The sequence below is a fragment of the Lactuca serriola genome, chromosome 8, assembly GCF_051521515.1.
Source record: "Lactuca serriola cultivar US96UC23 chromosome 8, Lser_US96UC23_V15, whole genome shotgun sequence".
NCBI classification, from domain to species: domain Eukaryota; kingdom Viridiplantae; phylum Streptophyta; class Magnoliopsida; order Asterales; family Asteraceae; genus Lactuca; species Lactuca serriola.
Genome location: NC_136415.1, coordinates 154206500 through 154233827, shown reverse-complemented (window position 1 = coordinate 154233827; position 27328 = coordinate 154206500). Strand labels below are relative to the sequence as shown.

General features: G+C 36.9%; 2 protein-coding genes and 1 non-coding gene across 3 annotated transcripts; 1 reads left to right on the top strand and 2 right to left on the bottom strand.

Moving 5' to 3' along the window:
• The first annotated feature begins 13969 nt into the window (after positions 1-13969).
• LOC145071876 (small nucleolar RNA R71) lies at positions 13970-14076 on the top strand. Its single transcript, XR_013690837.1, has one exon. It is a non-coding gene; the product is annotated as a small nucleolar RNA R71 (small nucleolar RNA).
• Positions 14077-17584: 3508 nt separating this feature from the next.
• On the bottom strand, positions 17585-19613 carry LOC145070282 (putative RING-H2 finger protein ATL21A). The gene is made up of 3 exons (XM_079017216.1): positions 19122-19613; positions 18606-19014; positions 17585-17996 (listed from the first exon to the last, which is right to left on the bottom strand). The coding sequence occupies exons 1-3, from the start codon at positions 19395-19397 to the stop codon at positions 17842-17844; spliced, it is 840 nt and encodes a 279-aa protein (XP_078873342.1). The 5' UTR covers positions 19398-19613; the 3' UTR covers positions 17585-17841.
• A 116-nt stretch (positions 19614-19729) lies between these two features.
• On the bottom strand, positions 19730-24505 carry LOC145070281 (putative inactive receptor kinase At5g58300). The gene is made up of 3 exons (XM_079017215.1): positions 24083-24505; positions 21618-22865; positions 19730-20563 (listed from the first exon to the last, which is right to left on the bottom strand). Exons 1-3 carry the CDS (start codon positions 24090-24092, stop codon positions 19932-19934), a joined length of 1890 nt encoding a protein of 629 aa, XP_078873341.1. The 5' UTR covers positions 24093-24505; the 3' UTR covers positions 19730-19931.
• Between the last annotated feature and the right edge of the window lie 2823 nt (positions 24506-27328).

Genomic DNA, 27328 nt, shown 5'->3' with positions numbered 1-27328 from the left:
CAAATTCAAGACTGAGAATGAGTCGGAAGAATTTGAGCCCGAAGCGTTGTTTGAGTTCAACATCTGAAAAGGAAAAGAGACAAAGTTTGATTAGATAAGAATCCCCAATTAAATACCTAAATGAAAAATTAGGGCTAGGATCCAACAACATTATTTACAATTTAAAAGAGGGATCTCGTAATTTATATTGCAAATAATTTGAAGGTAAGTGAATGACGATTCACTAATTTCCACCATGAAAAAACAAAAGTGATTAAGTTTTAAATGTGTTGAAACTCCTAGATCTTTTGAGATTCATTGAACTTTTCATTGGCATGTTTAAATCTCGATATGTCTTTCAAGTTTGTGACTGTGATACCGAGAATCACAAACAGTGTGTGAATAACCATGCAAATGTACATGGTGCCCCCAATGTTACAATCACCTAATCAATGTGTCGGTTAGCGACATACGCTCCATTTCTCTATGACAAACATCAAGTCACCTTTGCTTAGAGCCAAATTTATGTGTCGGTTAACCACACACACTCCACTAATGTCTTAGCAATGGTACAATGTGTAATTTCATGTAATAGCATCAAATTCACATTTTTCCTAAAGCAACTAAGATTGGGAATTTTTGTAAAAAAAACATTTAGTTACTTTATGAATCATTATACTTATAATGAGGAATTAGTTGCCCTATCCTACCGGTTCGACTAACGACCCTCCATTAGTCAAGGGTGTGGTGGGTAAGAGTGGATACCCAATGGCGATCATTTTATAGGCCGCTTCCTTAAACACTCCTTATAGACCAGCTTCGTGAATGAGGCCTACTAACGGTACGATTAGCATTTATCTTATACATATATAATAATTATTCTTATAATATTATAATAGTTTAGAATTTAAATATTTCAAAATTAAATTTTTAATCCAAATATTCAAATTCAAAACTTGAGGGCAAGTTTGAAACATTTCAAAACTATCTAGATCAAAACTCAAATAATACAAATAAACAACTAATTTGGTGATTATCTAATTTTGACCTAATCCATTTGCATGCAAGATAATTTGATCAAATAATTCAAATAATTAAGATTTATCTTATAATGAAATAATTATCTAATTAAATGACAAATATCTTTTATTTTGACAAAGATAATCATACAGAATCAATAAAATTCGAATTTTATTAATTAGAAACACTTATGGTAATTATCCCAAGTCAAAATAATCAAAAATCCCAAAAATCTGTCTGTATGATAGCTCGACTCGTCGAGCCCTTTACAGGACTCGCCGAGTTCATCCTACTCGTCGAGTAGCTCATAGGGCTCGACGAGTCTGTCAAGAAGATGGCATAAAATTTGATTTTAAACAATGAATAAATATAACATGCATCAAATACAATAGAAACCAAGCAAGGCTCTGATACCATTGATGGGTTTTGAGCAAAAGAACATCATATGTGCACATGCAAAAACTCTAAAGCTTTGGATCTAGGTTTCTCTATTGTACATACAAATTTATCCAAAGCTTGTAAACCCTAATATATCATACTATGAAAACAAGATCTATAATAAAAACAAGTTTAGATGATACATTTCAATAGTTTCAAGAATCTTCAATCTTCAAGAGCTTAGTATCACAAGTGTAATACCTTTAATGGCTTACAAACACCAAGGCAAGAAGATGATGTAGAAGAGAGGAGGAAGAGGCGCAATTTTGGCTATAGTAACTCTAGGGTTTCTTGGTGTAGCCGAAATCTGTAGCCCTAGGGTCCCTTAAATAGCTGAGCTACTAGGGTTTCAGTCAAAACCCTAATTGGATGACTTAGGCCCTAAGCAGCTTCAAGAACCTTCTGGAATAAGGCCCCTTGGATGAAATTAGAGTGGGCTTCCGCTCTAAATTTCATCCCCCCTTATATCCATAAGGATTCACAACCTAAAATCAATTATCTTATAATTGACAGTTCCATTCCCCCTTATTTAATTAATCTCTTTTAGCCACAAAATTAATTCTTGACTAATATTAATTAAACAATATGATTTATCCTTTAATATATTATTCATATAATATATTAACAAACCATAATATCCTCTCTCTCTCTCTCTCTCTCTCTCCATAAATCATCCTGTCCAGTTGCTTTAGTGAAGGCAACCCAAATGGAACATGCACAACCGGGTCAAGTACATACCAAATATAGTTACGGGCTTAGACATTAATCCAACAACCTCTTCCTTCTCATATCCTCATCTATAGCATACTGTAGGTTCAACAATGCTCATTCCCAAAACTTGGCGGTGATCTCCGCCACAATCTCGGTGGTCTGCTAGAGCTCCTGGAACTCCCTCACTAACCGTTGTACCTCATGGGTGGTGAAAACTCCAGATCAAAGTGTCCGAAAAACTCTCTGCCCATGTCATCTCAACCACACCAGTTGCCCCCAGCTAACTAGTCACCTCTCCCCACCAGTCCCGGGCTCAGTCTGTCAGCATACAAGAAACAAACCTCACCTTTGCCGCATCAGGGAAAGAGCTCATGCGTTGGGCGTTCTCCATGTTTGCCACCCAGCGTCGACTAACTATGGGGTCTCTGACCCCAAAGAACTCTGGTGCCCCACACACCTTGAACTCTCGGAACAAGGGAATTCGGGCCCCGACCTGGGCTGCAACAATCTCGGCTCTGAACGACCTGAGCCGCTCCTCCATAATATCCATCATCCTTTCTTTGACTGTCCGAAAAATAACTAGGGTAGCGTCAAGCATGCCCCTCGTAACCTCGGTTGCAATAAGCTCGTGCAACCTCTCGTCAATGGGCTCGGTACCATCGCCCAACCCAGATTCGGATCCTGATCCTGATCCCCCTGCTCCAAATCGTGTCACCTCCATCCTGATATGACAGGATGATCAAGATAATAAAAAATGGATTTTCCCACACCGGTTCTTCTTAGAGCTTGCAGATCTAACATCAGTTCAGATACAGGTCATGTGCTTTCAGTAGTACATGCCAAATACTACCTTCCACACCTACCTGTACCTTCCCCAAAGTTATGCTTGATAACTCTAATTTGTCCCAGAACAAAACATATCTCACGGGCTGTTGCATAATTCAAATCCTAGGCTATCCTAAGATTTGGTCAATCCCATTAAACCAGAACTCAAATCAATCATAACAGGTTTCCTTATGCATGAAAATTATACACAGAACATGATCAAATAGACTTTCGAATAATAGTCTCTACCCTAGGACCACAACCAGACAAGGAACGGGAAATAAGGCCAAATCAATCATTCTAAGGCTATCATAATCAAATATCAGTATAACATGCCTAACATATTGGGGAACTACTTACTTGAGCTCGTCCGATCACGCGCATTGCACTCTCCTTTTTTTCCATTTTAAGAAGTTCTTAACTTTTGATTTTTGAAAACAATTTTACCATTTCCTTAGTTTGAGTCCTGACACACCTGAGAGTGTGCCCAAATCCCTCAAACCAAGGCTCTGATACCAACTTGTAACAACCCAATTTTTTTTCAAATAAAATTTTCATTTTTAATTAATCAAAACATTCCCATAAGACATGAGATTTCAACGACAATTGTTTTCAATGTCATAACATCAACATTTTATTTCAAATATCGGAGTGTTCCAATAAAAATTCCTGAGAGAGTGCATGACGCGCCATCAAACCTTGCCCTTGCCCTTAGGCCCTGAAGTACCTGAAACAATCAACAAACTCTAAGCTAATGCTTAGTGAGTTTCCGAGAGCATTCCCCACATAATCATATAATCTATATTAGCTATATAATCTACATAAACCACAAACCACGCATACAAACATATAAGGATGTCATGGGCTCCTCCCAGGGTCTTACTCCAGGATGTCATGGGCTCCCCCACATGGTCTTACACCTAGGTGTCAGGGGCTCCTTCCATGGCCTTTAACTGGAAATCCATGTGCTCCCCCACATGGTCTGACATCCAAGTGCCATGGGCTCCCCCACATGGTTTGACATTCAAGTGTCTTGGGATCCCCCCATGGTCTTTCATGCAAGTATCACATATACAGCTAGCATACCACCTAGCATATAACCAACTAACATACCACATATCACTACATCAACTAGTGTACCACATATCATAAAATGGGTCGGCCTTGGTGCCTTAGACCCATTGGTATGGTGAGGAGATTTACCTCTCAAGAATGTTGAACTGATAAGATAAGATAAGATAAGATAAGTCCCAACCCGCAGCTCCAACTCAACTGCCTACAACCGTCATATGACTAACTTTGTCAAAATCCTGAAATAGCAAATGATGTGCATGGAAGTACCCACTAATTTTAATATTTATAACCTAACAAACTTAGACTAACTATACACTTATAGGCAGTGTACCTACTCAGATTATGGTATAACTTAGGTAAGTCGGGTATCGATCACAGGGAATGGTGTTATTAATTAATTTATTTACTACTAAATTAATCTAATTATTACCAAGCTAAAAGGGTTTTTATCTAATTTTGCAAGTTTAGATGAACTTAATTCTTTAACAAAAACTTAATCAACAAACAAAACACTTATGTTAGTTTGAATCCACTTTCACTCAATGGTTATACATTAGCTATAACTATTACTGTTGGTGACCAATTAAGAAAGTATTAGCAATTTAGTTCTAAATCTAATAATTATTAATCAATTCATGTAAATCTATTTATGTTCATACAATAGTTAACACATAATCAATTATTATATAAGATTGGAGCCATGAAAGATTGATTAATCAAAACACAATTACGGTCATAATATAAGTTCTCTAACACAACTTTAATTTAATTATTCAATTACTTATCTAAGATTGGTTTGATCTTAGCTCCAATAACTAGTGTTCACTATATTATTAGGTATTCAAGTTCCTGCAGAATTGTGTTCACTAACTACAAAGAACAAGAATGCAAAGCAATCAAATAACTAATTTAAGCATGCTAGATAAAATCAATCAACACAAGCATATCACCAACAAATAAAGTTAAATCTAATGCATTAAAACCATGAGTTCTAGCTTCATCTAGCTAACAGAAGCAGCTAGATTTAGTTGGACATATTAACAGTTAAACAAACGAATACTATAATCCAAAACATGTTAAAGTGTACCAAACTATGAATTAATTTATGTACTTCTACTTCCTTGGTGTTGAAACCAGCTTCCAGATCTTCTTCTCCTCTGATATTCGTCTCCAGGAACCCCTTTAAGCCACCAAAAAGTTCCCAAAGTCGTAGGGTTCAAGGATATATATAGTTTTGAATTTCTCCGTATTCACCTCGTGAATTCTCAAAATTCACCTCATGAGTCCTTAAGTATCCGTATTCAACACGGATTCCTGATTTGCGATGTTTATCTCCAAAAGGCCATACTCACCTCGTGAGTTTTATAATATTCACCTCGTGAACACGCTTTTTCCTGATTTTCTTGTCTTTCAAGCCTTCAACCTCCAAAGTTCCATTCTTTAACACTTTTAGTCCCTTTTCTTCAAAATGTCTTCTTTTTGGCTGCAAAATAGAATTTAACCTTATAAGTACCATTATTCTATGCAAATGACCAAAATATATATATATATATATATATATATATATATATATATATATAAATGTACTTAAATATTGCCTAAAAATACGTATAAATATGACAATATCAAAATACCCTACACTTAGGCTTTGCTTGCCCTCAAGCAAATCTACTTATTCAAACTCAAACTTTCATCACTAGCATTTCATAGAACAATCCAATTCCAGCTCAGCCATTATGCAAAGACCTCAACGCATGCATTTGTGTCTAAAATTTTTCCTAAATGACCCCCCATACTTTAAATACTCACAATCTTCATAACCAATCACCCACTTCTTCGAGCAATCCTCATTTTATGCAACCCTCCGAATCTATCCTCAGAAAGCTTTCTAACCTCAAGATATTTTTGTAAAGCTACCCAAGCATACATATTCTAGAAATTACAACTTCAGACACCACATGGAGCTCTTGGAATTCTTCCTTTCTTTGATATTCGATCTTTGATTTCTTTAAATTCACCATATTTATGATTTTTGGTATCTTCAACTTTTGATTCCTTAGAACTTTGATCTTTGATCTTCATACTTTGATAGCTCCAAAATTCTTCAAGAATTTCACTTTTTAGTAATTTCTCTCTCTCTCTCTCTCTCTCTCTCTCTCTCTCTCTTTTTTTACATGTATAACTCATTTTTTTTCTTTCACTCAAAACCTACATGCTTAAGCAGGGGTGCTTAACTTCAACCTTTATTGGTTAAGACATATTTTTCCTGGATACATTTCAGGTTCAGGCTACTAAACATCTTGCATTCCTCAAACTAAGCAGGGTCATGTTTTTGTTCCATGATGTAACATCCCAAAAATACGAGCCAAAAATTTCATTTTAAAAAACATATACTTAGCAAAACATTCGAAATTAAGCGTTCACCGATCATAACATTCCATAAAGATATCGCATGTCTGGAAAAACATTTTCATAAAACATAATAATGTCAGAGTACAAATCCCCAGGAAGATCTTATAGTGCGGAATACAGGGCATGTGTGTGATGGGCCGCTTCCGCGCCAGCTCTTTCCCCTTCGAAGAAGAGGTACCTGAAACCAAAACTGAAAACTGTAAGCACGAAGCTTAGTGAGTTCCCCCAACATACCACATACCATACAATCACATAACATACATATATTGTCAGGCATATCTGGCTGCCCGACCTACCCCTTCGGTCCTCTCGACCGGATACTGTCTAGTATATCTGGGAGCTGGCCTCCCCTTCGGTCCTCTCGACCGGATACTGACCAGTATATCTGGGAGCTTGCCTCCCCTTCGGTCCTCTCGACCGGATACTGACTAGCATATCTGGGTGCTGGTCTCCCCTTCGGTCCTCTCGACCGGATACTGGGGACTATTTCACCCCCTACTACTACCACATAACACATATATCTCATAATCTATCTAGCATGGCTGGGCATGACCACCCCTTCGGCCCTATCGACCGATATACAGGGAACTATCTCCCCCTACTGTCACTAGCACATAGCATCATATCATACTAGCACAATAACATATCACAGGTAGTAGCAACCCTAGATGAATATCACAGAGACAAACATCTATCATACAATCCTACTGGTGGGCCGGCATTGTGGCCGTAGACCCACCGCTATTGGAAGGTAAGTCACCTCAAAGTAGCTGTTGATCTTCGTGCAAACGGACTGTCTCCTGCTGCTGCAGCCCCGGAAATCCTCCGGCTATAATCCCCACAAAACACCCAGTCAAACACTGCTAACCGACCTCAGGGTAAAATGACCATTTACCCCTAACCAAACCAAGAGTCAAAGTCAAAGTCAACTGCCGGTTGGCCCGACTCGCCGAGTTGACTTGCCAACTCGCCGAGTCCCTATCCCTTTGTCTGACCATAAACTCGTCTCTACTCGTCGAGTTAAGCATTGACTCGACGAGTTCTCCTTCTAAACTAAAGGCCAATAGTCCTTCATCCTACTCGCCGAGTTGTATGAACAACTCGCCGAGTTCATCTTCATCCGAAGAACACACTATGCTGAGACTCGTCAAGCTGTATGAACAGCTCGCCGAGTCTGTTCTTGAGGCAAGAAGATTGCCTTGAACTCGCCGAGTCATGGCATTGACTCGCCGAGTTACTTCATGAGTGAGTCTGGCTTCCGACCCACTGAGTCACACCCCATGACTCACTACTCCAACCCGCAACACGAAAAGGGGAAAAACTCGGGGACTCGCAAATCGACTCGCCGAGTCTGCCACATGCAAATACTATATATGCGATTCTGCTTGAATCCAGCTCATACCATACATAGATCTGGGTTTCTAGGGCCTGGTTAACACGTAAAGTTTCCAACTTTACGTGTAAATAAACACCAATGAAGGTTTTAGGGCTCAAAATGCACTAAAAGAGTAGATCTAGGGCTTTCATGCAATATGGCCCCATAAAGGCAGTAGATCCAAGCTCCTGGAGCTCAATCATGCCTAGATCTAGAGGCTAAACAACTTATTACAAACCCTAATACACAAACAAGCTTGGGGAAAGGCTCAAGAAGGACTTTCATGGAGCTAAAAGGGACAATAAGCATGAAAACAGAGGGAAACTGAGTTATACCTCAAGGAAATCACTGAGATAACACAAGGATGCCTGGCCTCCTTTTTCTCTTCTTGATCTACTCTCCTTCTCTCTCCAAATCTTCAAGAAAACACACCAAAATGCTTCAAACTCACAAGGAACAAGGCTTGAACGGAGAAGAGAGCTGTGGGGGTGAAGGGGGCGAGCTTGGGGGCGGATAAGATGGTTTAAATAGGTTGCAAACCCTTGGAATTTAGGGTTTCATTAGACAGCTGGGACCCACCGAGTCCAGAATGTGGACTCGCCGAGTCGCCAACTTAAACGTGCTCCCAAACCCGTCTCCACTCGGCGATTCGGGCCTACAACTCGCCGAGTCCAAGGCTAAAAATATAAAATACTTCGATAATTTTACATACCAGGAACCAGGTGCTACACATGATTTCACTAAAATAAGGGAGGCCACAAATGCACTATAACGTGTATTGGCTCAACTAAACATTTGAACTCTTATCGGATCATCTCATATAACACTAACAACTACAATTCAAATTATTATTACATTTAATTATTAAAAATTTCAAAATTTCAAATTTTACCATTATCTAGCAATTTACTTTTTCTACCCCCTACCCCACACTTATTTCATACAATGCCCTCATTATATGCTTAAAATAATATAAAAATTAAGAGAAGGGAGAAAAAGGAACAAACTCCCCTAGGATAGTGGCGTGATCATCTCCAAAAGTGCTGATAGAATGTGCATCTTGAATACAGACTTTAAGAAATAGAAACTTGAATCTTCAACACACGAGATAAGTAATGTACTGGCAAAATATGGAATCAAGTCTTCAATCTTCAACAAATGTGGCGTATAGATGTGCAAAATGGACCGAACAATGTGGGAAAGCAGACGTCATATTGCATGGTAGAGAAAAAGAGCCATGAGTATCTTCATAATATCCCCAAAAAGAATGGTGGTGAACCACATAATGAAGATGGAAAAAATAATATATATATATATATATATATATATATATATATATATATATATAATTTTATATTTTGGTGAACAAAATAAATTCACGTCGTGAATTTATTAACTTTCACGAGGTGAATTCGTTCTGAAGCGGTTTCTGAGAAGTCATCATATATTGAATCACGAGGTGAATATCAAAATATTCACGTCGTGAAAACTGGAATCCCAGAAATATATTTCTTCCAATACTCCTTTCTCACTTCTTATATCTAACCCATGTCTTAATGGATTAAGACTCTTCTGACCCTATTATTTTGGACTCTTCTCTCTAACTTCTTTATCGCTTGACTCACCCCACACTTATTTTAAATTGTGGGTCTCGACTCTCGACTTTAAACACTCGCGGTTAAACATGTACGCACTCATATCTAGACATCTCCTTCGCATGATTCCTAACAAATATGAAAATCAACCAAAGAAGATAAAAGTAACATAATATCTCATAGTCTTACAAGCCAAACAAATTTAAAAACAAAATAAAAACAAACCAAACAATAAGAAAATAAACGAAATAAAAGTAAACAAAAACAATCAATCATCCTCATGCGCTCCGCTAGTCCTGGCTCCTTCTCCTCTTGCCATCCATAACTCTCCCCACGTAGGAATATAAGGGCAATGAGTCGGCATGGTGGGTGGTCGCACCACATTCATATAAGAGAACATGGCTTCAATCATTTGGGTGTTATAAGTCATCTCACCATGTAAATTATCCAAGTAAGAACCCATCCGGCTTTGGAACGGGTCGGTGGGTCTTCCACCCTCATGTGGTTGGGATCGTCCCATCTCCCCCCGGGATCTCACGTTCCTTCTTCGAGGCCTCGGTTGTTGTTCGGGCTCTTCGGTTGGTTGGTCCTCACCCTCGCTGTCGCTCTGCGGCATCCCATAATGCGTCCCATAATTAACCACAACTCGCATGGTCTCAAGATATCCCATAGAAAATTCGTTCCCTTGTTTACACGTAAGTATCCGTGTAACCGCGGGGAAGAGCACGCCATAAGACTTGGCTAAGCGGGTAACAAAGTGGCCACCACAGATTGGGCTCCCGGTTCGGGAACTTACTGCATACTCTGCCAAGTAACGAGATAAAAAGTAGGGAAGATTGCAACAAAACCCTGGTTGTAAAATAGACCACAAGAAAAATAAATTCATCTTGGTGACCTTATCTCCAATTTTTTTATGGTGGATGGAGAATGTGATCAGCATGTGCAGCAAACGGTCAATGGGTGATTTGATGCTGCTTTCTAGCGACACACCGGAGTTGAAAACACCAAAAGCGATATTGCTCCAAAACTCATATATGGTCATTTCCTCGGAATAAGTACAGGTAGCCTCCCGTAAGAACATAGAAAACTCGGGGGTCATAGTCTCGTGGGCCTTGTATAAACCCATCCTCCTTGCAAATTCTACCAAGTTGCACTTTCTATATTCCCCACCCAAACGAAAAACCAATGCTTGGGAATAGTTGGGATCTTGGACATTTTCATGGAACACCATAGTAGAAAAGAATTCAACACACAATTCCTTGTAAACCCTTTCATGGGGCGAACAAGTTACTCCATCCTTTGCATGTAAATGAATACCCGTTTCCCATAAAAGTTTTGGTCAGAAACGGGTTTAGTCTGTCAACTAGTCCAACCTCCCGAAGTCTTTGCCAATTAACTGTTGGGGCAATAGCAAAATCTCTGTTGTGTAACCATCCCAATCTAGTGTTGTATCGGGCGAGCACGTCCCTAGAGATATTTGTCGGGAATACGTAAAACGGGTGCAAATTAGCAATCCCGCCTTGGTCATCACTAACCCTGCGTCTAGGTGCCATTTTTCTGCAAAAATAAACAGGCAACAAAAACAAAACCAAATATCCCATATATTAGAAAATCCATAAACAGTTTTGTTGATACACCGGACTCACCTCATGAGTTTTAAGAAACCCACCTCGTGAGTTCGATAGTGACAGCGAGAAATGGTCTTAAAATTCAGAAATAGGACTTAATCTTTGTTAGGGTTTACTCATGAACCCTTTCTAGGAACAATCAAGTAACATGCAACGAATGAATAACACATTTTGGGCAAATTTTGGACATTTAAGCATATGAACAATCCTAGCCCCTAAATCAACAAATTAGTGAAAATTAACCAAAGAAACAAGAAATATTTACCTTTGTGATGAAGATTACGTAAGAAAAATGATTAAATTAAGTAACTCTAGGCCAAAATCGGGTAGGGGGACCAAAGAACAAGCTTCACTTCGTGAGGATGAGAAAGTGATTTGGTCAAAAGGGATTCTACATTATTTAAGTTGTGGTCCCGTGATTTTTAAAGCTCATGTCGTAAGTTTATTCGAACTCACCTCGTGAGTTCTGTTGGGCTAACTTGGCCGGCCAGCTATGCTAACAGTCTTGGGCTAATAAATCTAATGGGCTTAATTGTCACTCCCCGCATGCATTATGGACTCACGATGTGAATTTCTTCGCGCTCACCTCGTGAGTTTTTGTCTGACTGAAAAGTTGAAGGCTAATTAATCATTTTTTTATTTATTTATTTCACCACTTAATTTAGGAACCCCACACTTAAATTTTTACCACTTAATTTTAATTAAAAATAAAGTGAGTTGGATGATATGATCGATGTTTCTAAAACTAAAAAAAATAAGAAAACTAAAAAGAAAAGGAAATAGAACGCAAACCAAACTCGGGTTGCCTCCCGAGAAGTGCTTCTTTTTGAAGGAGTCGTAAGCCGGACTCCATGCCTCCTTACGTTGAGTCGTCTGAAGAGTCCACCACTTGGATCTTTTGTTCCTTGAAACGCCTCTTGTAAGCTTGAACTCGTCTTTTGTACGCCTTTTTCGAATTTTCCTTTTTAGCTTTGACCTCGTCTTCATCAAGTTTGTGTTTGTTCCCTTTAGTCTCCTCCTTGCACTCCATAGCATTCTTCTCTTCTTTCACGACTGGAATTGTTACTTTTGAAGTAGCCTCCTCATCATCACTCGTTATCTCATCATCTTCCTTGCAAACCCAAGAAATTGGACTCGTATAGGCAATGACTTCAACTAAATATGGAACAGATACTCTTGGTTTTGTTCTTTTGACTTGATGAATTGTCTTGATCTCTTCTTCCATGAGCTTCTCTAATTCTTCAAGTTCATTGTCTTCATCAATATTGAACAACTCTTCATGAGCATGATTCTCTTGAAATCCATCTTCCATCCCAAAGATTTCCTTTTCATCACCAACCCTCAAGGTGAGCTTAGACTCGCGAATATCAACAAGAGCTCTAGGAGTGTTTAACAGCAGGCAACCAAGAATAATTGGTACATCAGGATCTTCTTTCATGTCCAATACCACAAAGTCTATTGGAAAAACGAATTTCCCAATTTTCACTAAAATATCTTCCATAATGCCCCGGGGATGTGTCACTGAACGGATCGCCATGTGAATAGTCATTCTTGTAGCCTTCAACTTTTAAATATCCAACTTCTGATAAAATGAATAAGGCATCAAATTAATGCTAGCCCTAGAATCGGCTAAAGCATCAACCTTCATGTTGTTACCAAACTCACATGGAAGAGTGAGGCGTCCAGGATCCCCCATCTTCTTAGGTATCTCTCCCAACACGGCTTTTGAGCTTTACTAACTTAGAATCACCTTAGAATTCTTTTTTAGTTGCTTACGAGTGTCTATTAAGTCTTGTAAAAAAATTTCATACTCGGGAATTTTGGATAAGGATTCGACAAAGGGAGTATTAATCGGGATACCCTTCACATGCTTAATAAACTCTATATGCTCTCTTTCCAGTGGACTAAGGGCAGCTCGAGAAGGAAACGGCAAAGGCGGCTGATAATCTGAAACAAAGACATAATTTTTCTGTTCAGACATAGCCCACGACGTGAGCTTTGCGGGCTCACGTCGTGAGTTCGTTAATTCAGCAACTTTATGATCTTCGAGCTTGGGTTTCTTTGGCTTTGGATCAGGCTATTGTGGCTCTTCTTCCAAGGCTTCCAGGAACTCAGAAATTGCCTCTTCTTCAATATCGATGGCCATTATGTGATATTGGGTCTTGTTTTCAGGATTTTTCGGGGACAACTTCTCATGAACCAAAGTGGTTAGTTGACCAAGTTGCACTTCAAGATTATTGATGGAGGCTTGTTGATTTTTTATTAAAGCTTGTTGTTCTACCATTAATGCATGATGATTCTTTACCAAAGTTCTTTGTTCATTAATAGCATAATCAGTAGCCTCGTGTCTCTTCTCTGAAGCTTCCATAAACTTAATTAACATGGTCTCTAGATCGGGTTTTCTCGCAGCTGGTGGCTGCTCCTTTTGGTAGAAACCTCGGCCTATTTGCTTATACTTCTCTTCTTTTTGCTTCTTATATTCTTCATATGGCAACCACTCTTTCTTTGGTTTCCTCTAGTCTTCATCGTACTTGTCCTCACTCGAGTAACATACTTGAGCCTTTTTATTCCCAGACTCATCCAAATTGCAGTCCTTGGTCAAGTGTGGATCATTACACCTCTCGCAACCAACTCTTATCGCATGAATTGATTGGTCCATTTGTGTTAACCTTCGGTCCATATTATTTAGCATAGCCATCATAGCTGCTATTTCTTCAGTTTGTGCACCTCCACTGCTTTTGATTCCATCTTGCCTAGGGTTGTGGTACTCACGAGAGTGCTTCGCGAATTTTTCAATCAGCTCCTTGACCTCTCTTGGATTTTTCTCTGGCAAAGGTCCTTGAGAATCAAGGAGTTGTCTTGTCATAACATTAAACCCATCATAGAAGATCGACATCTCTTGTTGCACATTAAAATCATGCTGAGGGCAATTTCTGATCAAGCCTTTGTACCGCTCCCATGCTTCGTATAATGACTCCCCCGGCTATTATTTAAAGTTGGCTATTGCCTTCTTGAGTTTAGCTATCTTGGATGGTGGGCAAAACTGTTCAATAAATTGCTCACACATTTGAGCCCAAGTGGTGATCGTACCCGGTGGAAGTGATTTTAACCATTCTTTAGCAGCTCCCTTAAAAGTAATGGGAAGCATTCTGAGCAAGACGGTGTTTCTATTAACATTTGGGACATTGAAGTAATCCGCAATGTCATTGACTTCATCTAGATGCTTAAAAGCGTCCTCATGATCCTTCCCATAAAATGGGATATCCTTCAGTACAGTCAAGATGTGCTCCTTCAGCTCGAATGTGGTAGTGGCAGGTATTGCGGATTGGACTAAACCAGGACCCACATCTTCTCGGATCCTCTTCTTGTAAGCTCCCATGGACATCTCCTCAACGTTTGCCATTTCTTTTTTCGGCTCGTTCTCGGGTTCACTTGCAAATATTTCAAATTCTAGGTCTGACTCGTATTCTGACTCGTGTGGATTAGGGACTGGACCAAGTTCTTCAACTTTGCCTTTATCCTTTGGGATTGAACTGGACTCCCCTGTCTTCTTTCCCGACTTCCTTGAAAAGGCTGATTTGAGTTCTTGCAATGGCGTCTTCTTCGGCGTGTGATCTTCCTTCGCGTTCTTGTTCTTATTTTTGTGAAGAGCAAACTCCGAATCTACAAGTGGTGGCACCAAAGGTGTGTTAGAGCCTCTGGTCATGAACTCCTGCAAACTAAACAACAAGGATAAAAACGTAAAACTGAACTAAGAAAAATAAACTAAAAACTAAAAAGAACTAAAAATCATAGTTCTCACGTCGTGAATCTATATACTCACGTCGTGAGTTCTGTAATCAGAAAAATAATCAAACCTTCCTAGAAATGAAAAACAAAGTGAATTAAAAATTGAAAACAGAAGTACCCAAAAACTTGATGTGCACGGAAGTACCCACTAATTTTAATATTTATAACCTAACAAACTTAGACTAACTATGCACTTATAGGCAGTGTACCTAGTCAGATTACAGTATAGCTTAGGTAAGTCGGGTGTCGATCGCAGGGAACGGTGTTATTAATTACTTTATTTACTACTAACTTAATCTAATTATTAACAAGCTAAAAGGGTTTTTATCTAATTTTGCAAGTTTAGATGAACTTAATTCTTTAACAAAAACTTAATCAATAAACAAAACACTTCTGTTAGTTCGAATCCACTTTCACTCAATGGTTATACATTAGCTATAACTGTTACTGTTGGCGACCAATTAAGAAAGTATTAGCAATTTAGTTCTAAATCTACTAATTATTAATCAATTCATATAAATCTATTTATGTTCATACAATAGTTAACACAGAATCAATTATTAGATAAGATTGGAGCCATGAAAGATTGATTAATCAAAACACAATTACAGTCATAATATAAGTTCTCTAACACAACTTTAATTTAATTATTCAATTACTTATCTAAGATTGGTTTGATCTTAGCTCCAATAACTAGTGTTCATTATATTATTAGGTATTCAAGTTCATGCAGAATTGTGTTCACTAACTACACAGAACAAGAATTCAAAGCAATCAAATAACTAATTTAAGCATGCTAGGTAAAATCAATCAACACAAGCATATCACCAACAAATAAAGTTAAATCTAATGCATTAAAACCATGAGTTCCAGCTTCATCTAGCTAACAAAAGCAGCTAGATTTAGCTGGACATATTAATAGCTAAACAAACGAATACTATAATCCAAAACATGTTAAAGTGTACAAACGAATACTATAATCCAAAACATGTACTTCTACTTCCTTGGTGTTGAAACCAGCTTCCAGATCTTCTTCTCCTCTGAATTTCATCTCCAGGAACTCCTCTATGCCACCAAAAAGTTCCCAAAGTCGTAGGGTTCAAGGATATATATAGTTTTGAATTTCTCCTGATTCACCTCGTGAGTCCGTAAGTATCCGTATTCAACACGGATTCCTGATCCGCGATGTTTATCTCCAAAAGGCCATACCCACCTCGTGAGTTTTATAATATTCACCTCGTGAACACGCTTTTTCCTGATTTTCTTTTCTTTCAAGCCTTCAACCTCCAAAGTTCCATTCTTTAACACTTTTAGTCCCTTTTCTTCAAAATGTCTTCTTTTTGGCTGCAAAATATAATTTAACCTTATAAGTATCATTATTCTATGCAAATGAACAAAATATATATAAAAATGTACTTAAATATTGCCTAAAAATACGTATAAATATGGCAACTCTCTGAGTTATCTTATCAACTCGCCGAGTTTACTCTGCATACAGAAAACGGGAAAACCCGATCCAACTCGCTGAGTTATCTTATCAACTTGCCGAGTTTACTCTGCATACAGAAAACGGGAAAACCCGATCCAACTCATCGTGTTGCCAGGGCAACTCGTCGAGTTTTCCATGTCTTAACGTGTTCAGCCCCTTCCAGTCGAATCAAAAGCCCCAAACCACATATCCAGTCCCTTAGGACCCACATATCACGTAAAGTTGCAAACTTTACATGCATGCAAGGCCTCAATAGGTTAAAACACTAAAACTAAGCTTCATACAAGGTTTAGGGCATGGAGAAGGGCCAAGACTAGATAAAGTGAGGAACTTTATGTTCATGGAGGCCTAGAGGTGTCTAGATCTTAAACCATATCCTCATGACAAGTTCAAATCCGAGAATGACACCATTATGTACCAAAAGTGACCATATACTTCCATAAGAGGATATCTAAGCAAATAAAGGTCAATGTAGCAACTTTATACCTCAAGATGGTTGCCAAAACATAGTAGATGTCGGATCTATAGACTCCTTCTCACTTCAATCTCTTTAATCTTCAAGTTTCCTTCCAAAGAGCACAAGATTTACTCTCCGAAGCTCACACACACTCAAGAAAGCACTAAAGCATGGCCAGGGTTTCTCTCTGGACTGTAAGGATGATGAGGGAGGCCACAAATGAGCCACAAGTTCTTTAAATATGGTACAAACCACTGAAAATTAGGGTTTCCCTTTACAGTGTCTACTCGTCGAGTCAGGGCATTCCAACTCGTCGAGTAGACCCTAACTCCCGCGTCCGAAAAGACCTCTACTCGTTGAGTTGGGGCTCCCCAACTCGTCGAGTCCTAGTGCAAAACCCTAAAATTTTGAGAAATAAATGATACCTAGAACAAGCGTGACACTCAAATTAACAAAAAAAAAATTAACAGGAAATGACATATTATCATGTAAAATCAAATAATCATGATTTTTCTGTTCAAAATCTTTTTGGGACTAAAATAAAACTTTTCCAAAAATATAGAGATTTTCTGACAAATTCTCTTTAATGTATTCTGCATCTAGAAAAGAAAATGCATTTTTTAGTTGATCTTCATGAAAAGATTCTTGCACGACCAAGAGTTTTGAGGAATATGACCACACTTTAGGGACGAGTCGGAGTCTACTAAAGTTTTATAAGGAAACTCGCGATCTAAAACTCTAGTCTACCATTGGTTATAAAATTTAGATATAATATTTAATTGCATCTATTAATCCCTTTGTTCATTATACATAGAGATATACATGTAAATGTATGAAATGAAACACAGCGTACAATAGTTTTTATTGTGTAAATTTGTTTATTATACATAGAAATATACATGTAAAGGTATAAAAATTCAAGCTTAATTATTGATTGGTTATTTTGTATGATGAACGTATCGGATTTGACGATAATGATGTTGAACTTTCCCTTTAATACATTCAACTTGAGCCACGACCCTTGAATGAATTCAAAATGTAAACACTGATTACATTCCAGAATTATCCTCGACAACTCTTTGGTTATGAGAGCCATTATGGCCTTTTCGTTTATAAGATAAGTAGTATGCAAGCCCGATGATAAATATCAATGTAGGTACACCTATGCCTATGCTTAATCCGTATATAGCACCCCTCGAAATACCTGAGAAGGAAAATCAAATGATTAATACGTAAGAATTAAATCCAAAGGTACATATTAACATTTGATATCGAACATGAATAACCAAAAAAACTGAATAAAAAGTTTAGATTAACTTTTTTAATAATTTTATTAAGTTTTCACAAGGATATCATCCATAACGCATTGAAAACTATATAGTTTAATGGATTCTCACATCGTCATTATACATTACATACATTTCTATTAATTTTTTTTTCTATCATGCATTGAACTTTATATAATTCAAAAGAAAACTACAAAAGCTAATTTATAACATTTATTTAAGAATTACAAAACTTTTTTCAAAGAGTTCAATGGTCTCGAAATCTATTGAATGTTAATGTGTAATCTTAGAACACTAAAGTTTCATACATCTAATAACAACTAACTAGACTTGCTATCTCATCAACAGTCAACACTATAGATTCTCTTAACTAAAAGTACCTTAGATTAGCTTTCTCATTAAAGTCAACATCATGCTCTCTAACTAAAAGTACCTTAGCTTATGCATAAAAATGAATTCTATAGTTAGCCACCTTAAAAGGCGTGGTAAGTATTTCATGCATGTATAGTAAGAATCAAGAGAGAAACCTTTTCCGCGGGAAGAACTAACGCAAACTGTCTCTCCATCATCACTCTTCCACTCACAAAATTTACCTTCCCTTTCACAAGATTTGCAGTAGGGAGTGGACCACATCAACTCCAATTCCTGACTTAGGACACCATTTGGCAGAATCGGCACCACGATCCTCTTCATAAACTCACAATTCAGAGGCACGTATCCAGGATTATATGAATCGGTCACAATAGCAATTACTGAGTAGTTTCCGGTGCTTAGGCAAGGGAATCGGACGACCGGATACAAGGTACTGTAGTTCTGGGAGCAGTTGAAAAAAGTGTAGTTCTGCATCATTAAGTTACTGTCACTGAATGACGTATCGGTTATGTTGACACTAACTATTCGGTTTGGCTGGCAAAATCCCGGATCTATGTAGATCAACTGTGAAAAACATGTGAAGAATTGTTAATTTACCCGATTGGATTAAATACATGATTGTAAAATGTCAACGTACGAGTTTTTGTTTAAGATTTTTGAAGGAAATGAACCTGTTCGAGATAGGAAATACTGTTGACGATGTATGGCAAGGATGATGATGATGATGATGATGGAAGCTGGAGGATTGTTTGGTTTTGTTCGTCGCAGGAGAGGTCAAAACCGAGGAAACCGCACCGGGGTGGTTGCAGGTCGAGGATACGGAACGGGAACCGTACATGTGGCTCGTTGGGGCCGCAGGAGGCCGGAGAGCAGTCGGCGTTAGCACTGGTGATGTGTTTCAGTAGAAAGAATGAGAATATTAGTATCGGAATATGTTTCTCATCCATGTTGTTGCAACCTCACCAGCGTCGGCGTGTCCAATGGGCAATGGAGTTAAGTTTTGTTTTATATATGGTGGTGACTGCTGAGATGAGATTTCAATGTATCCTTAAATAAAACATGCAAAGCATTTTATGTTTACGTTCAAGACAAACTTAGGGCAAATCGACCAAATTTTTTATGGAGTAAATTGCTAAAATCATCCCTAACTTTTTTTTTTTTTTTTTGCAAGGGTGACATCTCACCCTATAGCCTAACTAGGAATTTTATCGAAGTCGTTTTAATCATTTGCTCCCGTTAAAAGACTTTTTTGAAAGAAATTATGATTGAACCTGAAAGATGAAGATGATCCATATCATGGAGTCTGTTAATTTCATCCTAAAATATGCCAAAATAAAACAATTTAAATCTTCCTCGCCAGTTCCACAACTCCATAAATCATGTACACATCAATCAAATGAGGATTTAGCAAAATCCAGACAATCAAATAAATTTATTCTCCTTTCTTCACAAACTTACAATTTCAAATTTCAATCCACAAATCACGGCGTCTGCACACGAGAATCCTTGGATTTATTGTCATCAGACGACGGCCGGTTTTCAGAGTCCGACAACCGGACCTCCTCAATCATCCTCACAACCTCCTCCATCGTCGGCCGCATATCCGGCACCCTCACCACACACGCCATCCCAATCTGCAACATCTGCACCATCTCCTCTTCAATATTCTGAAACTTCATAAGCTCGACGTCAAAAACCTCCGCCGTCCATTCTTCCCGGACCACCGACTGCACCCACCGAGGTAGATCCACCATGTCTTCTCTCCCCGGAGACTGAATCGGTTGTTTTCCGGTGAGCATTTCGAGGAGGAGTACGCCGAAGCTGTAGACGTCGGATTTGTGAGTGTGTTTTCGGGTTTCGAGGAGTTCTGGTGCTCGGTAGCCAACGGCGTGACGGGAGGTCGGAGGAGGGAAGTTCATGAGCGGAGCTAGGCCGATGTCGGAGATGCAGCCGGTGGAGTCGTGGTTGATGAGGACGTTTGCCGATTTGATGTTTCCGTGAGTGAATTTTGGGCCGCCGATTGAGTGGATGTGGGCGACGCCTCTTGCGGCTCCGAGAGCTATTTTCACTCGGGTTTCCCAGTCTACGGGGTTTCTCTCGGTGCCCCTGTTTCCTGTGATTCATGGCAATTAATTATTCCAGTTGGAATTGGAATTGGAGATTCCATTCCGTAACATATTTATATTTAGTTGCTACGATGGAATTCATCCTTCATATTTCATGTTTGTTGGAATTTTTTGAAAGAAATAAAAAATAAAGAAATCATAATTCATATTTCATTATTATATTGAAATAAATAAAAAATAAAGAAATCAAATTATATATATTTAAAACATACATACAATACAAATTTTAACATTATTGAGAAAAAACATTACCTAAAAGCATAAAGTGTTTTTGTCATTATTGAGAAAAACATATCAGTTTAATTATAAACTATAACCATTATTAAATACTAATAGTTAAAAGTGGCTAAAATCGTTAAAATCATAAAAGCACATTGTGGTTTGTATGTATTTTCCTTTTAAAATTTATCATTTTGATGGTCAAAAGATTTATATTTATTTAATCACTACAAAAAGTAGTCGGCTATATATATATATATATATATATATATATATATATATATATATATATATATATATATATATATATATATATATATATATATATATATATATATATATATATATATATATATATATATATAAATGGTAAAAGTATAATCGTTATTCTCTATTTTCACTTTCTGCATGTAATAATATCATGTGCTATGGGGAACATGAAAATTGATTAGTTTGTCCTATTCATTGTCGAGTAGAATCACGTTTAAGCTATTGTACTGCAAAATTTTACTTATTTTTTGCCCAATGGTCCTACTTTTTTTGCCAAAAAAGAAACTGACTTTATTGAAATGCTCTCACTAAATTAAATTAACCAAAGGCTCATTAAAAGGAAAATATGACCGGAAATGTTAATTTTTCACCAAAATAGCAATTGATAGAGAGTCATGAAATGAGGCTCTTTCCATATCGAGCCTTTAACTTTCTACAAAATTTGTCTCATTTACTTTTGGTGTAAACAGTAAACACAAGAAATAGCAATAAGAAAGTAGGATGCTATAATACACATATAAATGAAAAGAAACAGAGAAAAGAAAATCATACCATGCAAGAGTGTCAACAAGCTACCTCCAGACATATAATCATAAACAAGAAGTTTCTCATCTTTTGAGTAATAATAAGCCCGAAGTGGGACAACATTTTGATGTTGTCCAACTCTCCCAATAATCTCCATTTGTTGTTCAAATTCCTTCTTCCCAACCACAACTTCTTTCAACCTTTTCACAACAACAGTCATCGACTCTTCAAGAACCGCTTTATACGCTGTTCCAAAACTACCCTTTCCAAGAACCTCAGCAGATGCCCTTAACAAATCCTCAAGGTCAAAGTTATAAGAACACCCTTCAAAGAAAACTAACTTATTCTTTTCAGGCTCTTGTACTCCACTCCCAAATTCATCCCTAGGCTTTTCACCTCGTGTAGAAGCCTTCCCTTTTGTCACCCTTCTAGGATCTTCTTCACTCTTTCTCTTCACACAACATAAAATCAGCACAATAAGTGAAATCAAAACCAAAATCCCACCTCCAACTGCAATCGCGATAATTGCCCATAATGGAAGTTTCTCTTTCTTTTTTGAGGTTTCTTTTTTGGGTGAAGAAGGAGATATTGGAGAACAAGGGTTTAAAGGAAGCCCACATGAGAAAGAATTCCCGATAAATGATGAACTTGGGAATTCTTTAAGGGAAGAAGGAATTGAGCCATTGAGATGATTGTAGCTTAGATTTAGATGTTTTAATGTAGGGATTGTTACATTTGGGATTGGGCCAGATATGGAGTTGTTTTGGAGGTTTAACCCGGTTAACTCGGTTAAGTTCTGGATTCCGGCGGGGATGTTTCCGGCGAAGGAGTTGAACGAGAGGTCGAGAACGATAATCCGGGGAGGAAAAGTCGCCGGAATGTCGCCGGAAAAGTTGTTGCGTTGAAGGAAGAGGTAATGGAGGGAAGAAAGGGATAGAAGATCAGAAGGTAAGGTTCCATTTAGGCGATTTGATCTAAGGCTTAGAATCTGTAAAGAGTCGAGTTTTCCAAGTGTGTTTGATGGAATTGGGCCTTTGAGCCCAATTGCTGGAAGTCGAAGGGCAAATACACGGGTCCCATCTGAAGTACAGTTTATTCCTACCCATGAATTGCAGATATCAGTGTTGTTGTTCCAGTTGAGCTTTGGGCCATGAGGGACAGAATTGGAAAAAGCTAAAAGCGCTTGTTTATCTGAGTTTAAATCAGCAGAAGATAGAGGTAGAAGGAAAAGTATGAAGAAGATTGACTTAAAGCAGAGTTCCATGTGGAAATTTCCTGACATCAAAAAAAGAACAAATTAGATGAGTAAAAGACTAAAATCATATAAAATAATGACATTATGCATATGATGTTACAGTTTCTTATATGTAGTGAGGGACATGAGACATTCTTGCATGTTATGTTCATGGTTTCATAATGTAGACACAAGAGTGGCAGAAATCATGGGGTTTTGATAATGGATTAGGAAGTTATAAAAAGTGGAGAAATTATTAAGATATTGTAGTTCACTTCCCAAAGCATATGTTGCTCATTAAAGAGAAATAAAAATGGGAAAAGGTAGCCATTATGGAAAGCAAGAAGCAAAAAAGGTGTTATTGAGAAGGGTATACTGGAAACAGCAAAGGAGTAGGACTTAATTTTCTTCCACCTAACAAAACAAAAAGAAAAAGAAAGGTAAAAAAGGACTTGTGTATCTTTTGAAAGAGAAGTGGGATTCTGAGTTGTATAATATTTTAGATGAGAATATCTTGGATTGCTACATTTGCGAATGTATCAAGAATCATATCAAGTGATAATGAACTGAAACTCCCTTTACAGATATTAGAGAAAGTCTAGCAATTGTAGTTCCCTTAAAATTCTCTGTAATTATCATGTTAAGGAGGAAAGGGAATATATTTCTCCTACCTATTTAACTTATTTTGTAAAAATTCAGGGGTGGAATGTAAATTAGGTTTAAGATTAGTTGGGTCTGATGATCCACCAAATTCTAAAACTCCAAATCAATTCAGCCTTTTTGGTTGCCTTGTAACTACTTATCTCTGTATCACTAAAACTACAATTTACCTAATTAATTTTATAAAATAAAAAGTTAGAACTTTGGAACTTTCAGCTACCAAATTTCATCTCTTTTTACTTCAGATCAAACATTGACCCTTTCTACTCCCACCCACTCCCCCAACCACAACCACAATCACAATCACAAGCACACAATTCTATCCTTACATAGTCAAATTGTGATTTTTACCTAAAGTATGTTAATTATGAAATGCACAAACAGATTTTAAGCTAGTATGCTTAATTTGTTTCATGAACTTCTAGCCAAATAAAATCACACACATGTAACCTAACCTAAGAAAATTATAATTGTAAAATTGCATGTATGTAAAACGAACTTTTCTTCGAACAAAATCACAAAAGCACGGATATAAGCTTAGATGTATAAATTTAATTAAATTGCATAAAAATGAATGAAATTTTCCAACGCAATGCACCTTGAAACATAACGAGAGAATTCTCCTTTGAAGTTCTTATCCGCGAAAATTGAGCTCCGTCGTCGCCATCAGAGCTTCAAACTAACTACAACTGAAATTCACCGGAAAAAAATGTCAATGAAACTCTCCGGCGAAGCTCCACCGGCATTTTCTTCACGAAAAGCGTCGAGACCGAAGACAACAATAGATCTCAATTTGAGAGAGAACTCTAATAAGTTAGCAGCAGAAATTGACTTCAACACCAAGCATTTAAAGCGAAAAAAATCTCATCAGAAAAATTCACCAGCATTTAATTATACACACACAAACACGATATACTCCACAGTTGAGCTGGATTCCAAATTTTTATATTAGAAATCGCAGTAGAAAATACAGTGTAGAACACACAGTCTGTGTGTTGTAGTGTGTGAAAGAGAGTGTGGAGCACACATGATGATAATTCCTTTTTGAGCGGGGTTTTAAAGAAATATTTAATTTACACATGAGGACACTTTGTTATAATTTTTCTCATTATTACCACCGTGTCAGTCTACTTGTATTCTTGTGTTTGGTATAAAGTGGTCTTGTAATCTTGTTCTTTATTTCTGACCAGACCTTGATTTATTTAAACATTACACTTTACCCCCTGTAAAGCTGGTGTTGACCATGTGGGAATTAATAATGGTATGGTTTGACTCCTCTTCCAGTCTTCCACTACATTCTTCACAGCGTCCATTTGAGTTTATGGCTTTTTCAAAGCAAAACAACCATATATTTTAGTTGTATTATATTGGGAAAATGACTCTTGAGTAACCCTGTCAAAAATACCCGTTATCCGATTTACCCAATCGGGTGACGGGTAAATCGGATATCGGGTTAATTTTTTCGGGTAAGTGGGTAACCCGAATTTTTTTCGGATCGGGTAAAGGGTAAGTTGTTTGGGTTTCGGGTATACCCAATTACCCGAAATATATATAAGAAATAGTGTCCCTTTATGAGTTTATCTAACCCTCCCAATTCTCAAATCCCAATTTCCCTCGTTGAGGCTCGTTCTATTTTCTCCACGTCAAAAACCCCTCGTACCTCGTCCGCTCTTCGTTGGTATTCATCACCAATGGATAACTATATTGAAGTAGAAGATGAGACGATTGAAGTTGACAACCCAACCAATGATCAAGTTCTACAACAAAAATAGAAAAAAAAATAAAGAATTCAACCCAAGATCGAAAGTTTGGAACGAATACTTGATATCTCAAATATTATTGAGTAAAAAATCTCAATGATCAAAGTTTAGCACGACATACTTATTTCATTACATTTATTTTTAGGTGCCATTAAAAAAATTAAAAATCGGGTAATACCCGAATTACCCTTACCCGACCCATTACCCCGAATTATCCATACTCGAATTACCCGGATTTAATTTGGGTAGCGTAACTAAACGGGTAAATTTTTTTATATGAAAAACCCGAATTACCCGACCCGAATTACCCGAAACCCGAAAATTTTACCCGATTAACACCCCTACTCTTGAGGGTAATTAACTTTTGCGTTTTTACTCATTTGGTCCCTTTCTTTTTTTTGTATTCAATATATCATCGAACTTGTTGTTTGTGTTCATCATAACCCTTTTGATCGGCTTTTGACCTGTGATAGCCGGTCAAAGGTTATGGTGAACACAAACAACAAGTTCAATAGTATATTGAATACAAAAAAAGGAAATGGACCAAATGAGAACAAATTCAACAGTTGGTTACCCTCCTGAGTCATTTTCCCTTTACTAATTTACAGCAAATCTCACGTCATCTCCTACTGATATTAATGACTTTATGAGATTCATTATTGCTTCTCTTCAAAACATAACCCACGAAAGAACACTATTCATACATGTACAACTTTGTAATGCACTTGAATATCTATTAGGAGAATCTTGACTAAGCAGGCGTATTTCATGACTACATTTACATTTCCAATCGAATGATTTATCGTATCATGAATTCTAGACAAGTCTACAAATGAGTGGAATCACAATTGTTGTGATTTTTGAGTTTACTTAACTTTAAAATTGAATTCATGGGATGAGATACAACATCAATATGTACAATATCATGTTGTTTTTGCAGACACATCACCATAATATACCTTGAGGTAAACGTTTATGCTGATAAATATACCTCTCATACACAATCATATCTTTTTGAAGAGAGGTGTTGACAGCTAACCACAGTAAGCATAGCATAAACCATGTTTTAACGAAGTTACCCCTCTGAAACGCTCTTCATATACGTTATAGCCAAAAAAAAAAGTTGCAGTCTTTGATAATTTTGCAACTTTAATTTCATTTAACTTTTCGGGGAAAATGACTCAGGAGGGTAACCAACTGTTGGGTTTGTTCTCATTTGGTCTCTTTCCTTTTTTTGTACTTAATATACCATCGAATTTGTTGTTTATGTTCACCATAACCCTTTGACCGGCTATCACTGGTCAAAACTCGGTCAAAAGGGTTATGGCGAACACAAATAACAAGTTCGATAGTATATTGAATACAAAAAAAAAAAAAAAAAAAAAAAATTGACCAAATGAGTACAAACGTAAAAATTAATTACCCTCAAGAGTCATTTTCCCTTTTATATTTTACTTTTTATAGTAATAATTTATTATTTTGTTACGATACTAAGATGTAAATATTTTCTATTGATAATAGTAATAATAATTTGAAACTTTAAACATGTTTATATTTATTATAAGTATGCCGCTATTATTTCTGGAAAAATATATAAATAAAGTATATTATAAGTTTAAATATATATATATATATATATATATATATATATATATATATATATATATATATATATATATATATATATATGTTCAGGTTCATTTGAGACCATTCTAATTTTGTGAGACCGTGAGACCAAATCTAAAAATAATTTTAAAATGCAAAATAAATGGAAAAATCCAAAAATTCTTTTTTTAAATATTATTTTCGGAACTTGAATTAACTAAAAAAAATATAAAAAAAATAAAAAAAAATCTGTTTTTTTTTTTGAAAAATACGTGAAATATTCTAATAGAATATTACACTGACATATTCTAAAAAATAATTTTAAAATGCAGAATAAATGGAAAAATCTAAAAAATCTTTTTTTAAATATTATTTTCGGAACTTGAATTAACTAAAAATAAATAATAAAAATATATAAATAAATTCCATTTTTTGAAAAATACGTGAAATATTCTAATAGAATGTTACACTGTACATAT

Coding starts and splice junctions, on each gene's coding strand:
- LOC145070282 (XM_079017216.1), bottom strand. CDS start 19,397: ATGGATGAGAAACATATTCCGATACTAATATTCTCATTCTTTCTACTG. Junction 19,015..19,121: donor GTATTTCCTATCTCGAACAG/GTTCATTTCCTT, acceptor TGTTTTTCACAG/TTGATCTACATAGATCCGGG. Junction 17,997..18,605: donor TAGTTCTTCCCGCGGAAAAG/GTTTCTCTCTTG, acceptor TTTCCTTCTCAG/GTATTTCGAGGGGTGCTATA.
- LOC145070281 (XM_079017215.1), bottom strand. Junction 20,564..21,617: donor CTTGTTGACACTCTTGCATG/GTATGATTTTCT, acceptor CATGAATCACAG/GAAACAGGGGCACCGAGAGA.